The sequence below is a fragment of the Echeneis naucrates genome, chromosome 21, assembly GCF_900963305.1.
Source record: "Echeneis naucrates chromosome 21, fEcheNa1.1, whole genome shotgun sequence".
NCBI lineage: Eukaryota > Metazoa > Chordata > Actinopteri > Carangiformes > Echeneidae > Echeneis > Echeneis naucrates.
The window spans coordinates 9529145-9534548 of NC_042531.1; the positions used below are offsets into that span (position 1 = coordinate 9529145).

Consider the following 5404-nt stretch of genomic DNA (forward strand, 5'->3'; position numbering starts at 1 on the left):
TGTGTGTACAGAGATTACAGCAGAAAGGTTTCAGACACCCGCTTTCTTGCTGATGTTGACACTGACGTCACTCTCCTCTGGATACCCGAGCACGACTGTGTCAATGTCATCAGGCAGTTGTGAGCTTTTAGTGCCGGGGACATGATAGCACACCACCATTTGCTGATTATCTGCTGGCATTTACATGAACAAAGGACACTGTCATTTGACGACGTTAGACACAAATTAGTATTAGACGCAAGTGACTGATAGAGCCTGTTACTATGCAGAGCATAAACCTTTGGATTTACATACAGGCAGCTAACTATAAAAATACTAATTAAATTCAATTGGCTATAGCATAAATAGGCGAAGTGAGCTTCGATATCCTGTCCAACACTGTTGCAGGCTACAACAGTCAAAGCTTCAGAGGCAAACAGACGCTGTCTCTCTTATGTCAGAAGCGAGAGGTGCACAATTGCCAGGCACGGCAGGCAATTTGACTGTGTGAGCTGGGAAGCGCACATTTTACTTTCTCTGTTCTCCTGAAACATATTTTTGGCATCTCTAATTACAAAACAAACACCTTCTGAGCCAGATTCAGACTCAAATGTGCCTTTACAGTACAGTACAAGTGCAAAATAAGATGGCATTTACATATATTTGTCACTGCGGACTGCCGTTATTGCACACACGGGAATTTAAAAAGGATTATATATTTTCTTGCCCCTTGATCTGCCATAATAGGAAATCTAAACCTGATCCTAGCTGTCATTCGCTCCTTCTAGGACACGAAGGTGGCAGACTGCTGCTCTGATGTGATGTGATGTGTAACCAGCGTTTACTTGTGGTCTGTATTTGATGTGTTATTAGAAGACTACAACGCAGAGGCAATTATATGACTGCCATTTCTATATAGATGGTTAAGATTCAAATTTAATTGGAAGGAAAATGTATCAATAGTGAAAAATAAGCCTTTTTTTTTTTTTTTTTTCCATGTGCAGATACTGTACACGGTCCACAAATGAAACCCGAACATCATATAATCCTTTACCGGAAGCTTCACGTAGCTTCAGTAAATGTTTGTAAGTCATGTCTTTATTCGGCTTTCCTCTAAGCATGGCAAACATCACAATTATAGACACACTTTTATTCAAACAAACTACCCGACCTTTACAAAGCGTTGAAGAGTGGTGTTCCTTACTTTTAACTTTTAATAGGCATGCCAGCACACAGCATCAAGGAAGTTCTGTCAACTGATATACAGCATTAGCTGAAAGAACAGCACTATATTTGTGCTCGCCTTGTCCTGTGACAAGAAGACCTATCAGGTGCTCACCCCCCCCCCCCCCCCCCCCCCCCCTCCACTCTTACCTCCCCTCCTCTCCTCCCATTCCTCTCTCTCCCCCTGACCTCATTCTGTCATCTTCGTTTTCCTTCTTCCCCACTCTCAGGTCTTTTATAAAGTGTCTCCATGCATTACACATTTAACAATGCATTAAAAATAGGCCACCATCAATCAGTCATTCAGCGCCGGAGACAGAATCTACTTGTGGCACCAATTTTGTATGTTTCTCATGATTCAAGAACGAAGGGACGCCATAAACTCCTGGGCAGCTGTGTATGGGAAAACTTAACAGAGATGAAATCACACATTTGTGTGCTAATAATACACTGTACCCCAAAAGAACCCACCGCAATAATTTCCAATTCCCACTTGCTTTATTTCCTGCGGCACAGTTCTCTTTGCAGAATCCAGAAACAGAATCAAAATAATATATATACATGCAGGCGGTAAGCTGTGACAAGATTCCTGTTGATGGATGCCAGGTTAACATCGAGCCCAAAACAGTGATTTGAGAACTGTGATGCATGATACAGGATAGGTACTAGGTAAAATCTGATGTAATGGTTGGGAGTGAGTCAAGCCCTGGGGGAAAATAGTCTGAACACTGTGACTCCAGGTTGCTCATGCCAAAGCAGATGTTGAACTGACGACAGGAGTACAAAAAGACAGCGTCGCACATTATTCACGAGGTAAGATTTATATTATTAGGACGGCACGTCAAGGTTGCCTGGCTACAAATGGAGCTGCTTTTGGCATACTACTACCCTATGTACATTTAATAAAGAAATACCGAAGAACCCGCAAAGTATTTTCACAGTAACACGTGAGTTTTGAGTTTTGTTAGCGCAGTAAAGCGTTCTCCTGCTCAGGCAGAGGTGTGGAAGTCTGCCTGTGAGCTTTGATGTTGCTGCTCTGCTCTGAGGCTTGATCCTGCATTCTGGATTTTGAAACAGACTGCACTTCGTCATGGGTAACAGCTTGAAGAGGTAGACACCAACAGCACAAACATGCCTGAAGGACCGCACACACACACACATACGCACAAGACATTTGGTCAGCATGCAGAAACACATTTACCAACAGCTTCACATGGAGAAAAGACCTCATTAGTCAATCTATTTATGTGGGGCATATTCATAGAATAATGGAGATTGAAGCCAGGCTTGCTTATGTTGTATAAATAATGATCCAATGTATGAAAATGTCAGTATTTCAGAGACAGCATAAAAGAAAATAGTTTCCCTTTGCAGCAATATGTCGGAAGCAATCTCAGATTTGTCTTTTAAATGAACCAGAAGGGATGTCTTAAAGGAAAGAGTATATGATTCTATCCATAAATATTTTACAAAGAGCATTATGGCAGAAGAAGAGTATCTTTATGGCAAACTGCGGTACACAAAAACCTGATGATAGCCAAAAGAAATCAAAGGCTGCTTTAGAGTTCTTCTTCTGAGTTAGTAATACAATGACGGCTTTTAAATGTCTCCCTTTGAAAGTTGCCTTGAAGCAATGTTTTTTTTTCTCCTCATAGCACATCACTCTGATTGAGTGATGTGCACAGACTGTCTGGTACATTGCCAATTGGGTGTTTTTGTTTTTTTTTTTTTTAATTCCTGCCAGTGTTTTTCCAAACCATTTTCACTTATTACCCCCTCAGGTTGCTCGGTCCAGTCTAGCCATTTTACAAACGTGACTCCATATGTCCTTAATGAAATATGATAGCTCATCCTACGCGGATCCTGCCCCCCCCCCACCCCACCCCACCCCAAACCACCACCTGCACCTGCTTCATCAAGAACTGAGTAGTGTCATGCAGGTACAAGAACATGAGGCTGACAGTAAAACATACCTTAAAACACCTCTTGAATTTTTTGCTGACTATGTACAATGCGATTGGGTTGATGCAGGAGTTGAGTGACGCCATGGTGATGCCAAAATAGTCCAGGACAAGAAAGGCACTGAAAAAGAAGCATGAAAGTGACGTAAATCACACAGAAGAACCCAGGGAAATAATAGAGTGATAAACAATTGAGAAAAATGTGTGTGGGATGGGAGGGGGAGGAGTGGGGGGTGTAACTCAATTCTCAATGCATACCTCAGGAGGTGACACCTATTAGGATCTCTTTGATCATATATGGTGGCCTTCAAAATTCTGCTCAGGTACAGAGGCAGCCAACAAAGTGCAAACACAATCACCAGGCAGAAGACAGTTTTTGCGACTTCTCGTCTCTTTTGGGGGGGGGGATACAACTGAAATTAAAATGTATATTACATTGAAGTGAAAACAAGAAATACATTTAAAAATAATTAACGACCTGCTTGGTGTGTTCACTTCTTGTGGCCCCTTTCAGCATCTTCCTGGTCATGAGGGTGTAGAAGACGATGGTCCAAGCCAGTGGCATGCAGAAGTAGAAGCCAAAGAGCCACCAGTCCTTCACTGATTTATAGCACTGTTGATTGAACATGACAGAAGCCCAGAGTCAGTCAGCGCCACAGACACACAACGATCAATGGGAGCTATGTGAGGGCGTACTTGAAGGAATATTTAAGATGGTTATGGGTTGTGTGTATATATAAAATACAGTGCCATCAAGCACGTGTTGATCTCGTGCTTCACCCTGTTGCTACATTACCTGCATGAATGGGCTAGTTTGCATGGGATGAAGCAGGCATATTCTCAGATGCTTGTCTTTATAGTTCATTGTTATCATATCAAAGCCGACAACTTCAGGCGATGCCAGCAGGATAGAAATAACCCATATCAGAGTTATTTCGATAGCTGTCCAAGCTGAAACCCCGCTGCCTTTGATTCGATTCCGAGATACCACAGCTCGATATCTGTAAAATCAGTGAGTAACTGCTATGACTCTTTGTCTGTAATCATGGTATATTTTTCAGCTAAAGAGCATTTCAAAGGATAATTTTATAAACAAATCTGTCTCTTTGATGAAATAACTGATAGCAGCCGGCAAATACTATTTTTGGTGCAGAAGGAAGACTGCTTATCACTTTACCTGTCAACACTCAAAGCACATAGGCTCAACACAGTAATTCCAACAGAGGTTTTCTGTATGAAGGGAACAAGTTTGCACAGCAGTAAGCCAAACGGCCAATCTTCTGCCATGAGCTGAAACAAACAAACAAACAAACAAAAAGGGACACTTTCTGCATTGGAAAAAAATACCTTCAATCAATTGAAGCTGAAATTACAGTTTAAAAATGTGCATAAAGTGCAGCGAATCAGGAGGAAGGTGGGAGACTGCTCACCATGAGGTAAATAACTCACCCTGTATGTGCTGATTGGAATGTCTATCACAATGTGAATTAGATCGCCCAGAGCAAGACTCGCAATGAGGATGTTGGGTTCACTCCTCATGCATTTGTTCTGATAGATGATTTTCAGTAGGGCTGAATTCCCCACTATTCCAGTGACAAAGACAGGCAGAGAGACCACTGTGTTGATGTATTTGAAGGTGTTTCTGACTCCAGCCGATTCCAAGCACATAGGAAGGTGTGGTGATTTTGGCTCTGCTACTTGGACTGGACGGATTGAGCTGTTGGATTTCTGTTTTTCTAGTATTAAAAAGCCGGTGGAGGCTATTTCAGAGAGTTCCGTAACAGCGAGCGGGTCCGAATGTTGAGCACCGGCCTCTCCTCTGACGAGAACATTTACCAAACAAAGAGCAAGAGCCACGGTCCACATTGTTGTTTTTCTTTTCCTTTACCAACACTAGACTGAAAAATAAGTTGCAAATTTTGGTTAGCCAGAATACAAAGTGAAACAGTACTGATATTAGAATGATAGTTCATTATGCCATCTTACCTTGAGGTGTACACATACAAACTCTGCATGAAAGGAATCTGTAATAATTGCAAGGTAACGTATGTCGAACACAAAAGACACACTTTGCTCTTGTGGCTATTGTATGAAAGTTAGAACCCAACAGACAAAAATCTGGGCTTTATAGACTAAGGTAGCGCTGTCAGCATTAGTCATCGATCTGTCAGTAGTGACTGTAATTACTTCCCTTGATGCATCACCCTGTATTAAAGGCTTGCATTGAAGAGCATTGTCTG

General features: G+C 41.9%; 1 protein-coding gene across 1 annotated transcript; it reads right to left on the reverse strand.

The window, feature by feature from the left end:
- Window positions 1–2167: 2167 nt before the first annotated feature.
- LOC115062167 (endothelin receptor type B-like) lies at window positions 2168–5030 on the reverse strand. Its single transcript, XM_029530791.1, has 7 exons — window positions 4614–5030; window positions 4342–4454; window positions 3961–4165; window positions 3643–3777; window positions 3423–3556; window positions 3177–3285; window positions 2168–2338 (listed from the first exon to the last, which is right to left on the reverse strand). Exons 1-7 carry the CDS (start codon window positions 5028–5030, stop codon window positions 2168–2170), a joined length of 1284 nt encoding a protein of 427 aa, XP_029386651.1.
- Between the last annotated feature and the right edge of the window lie 374 nt (window positions 5031–5404).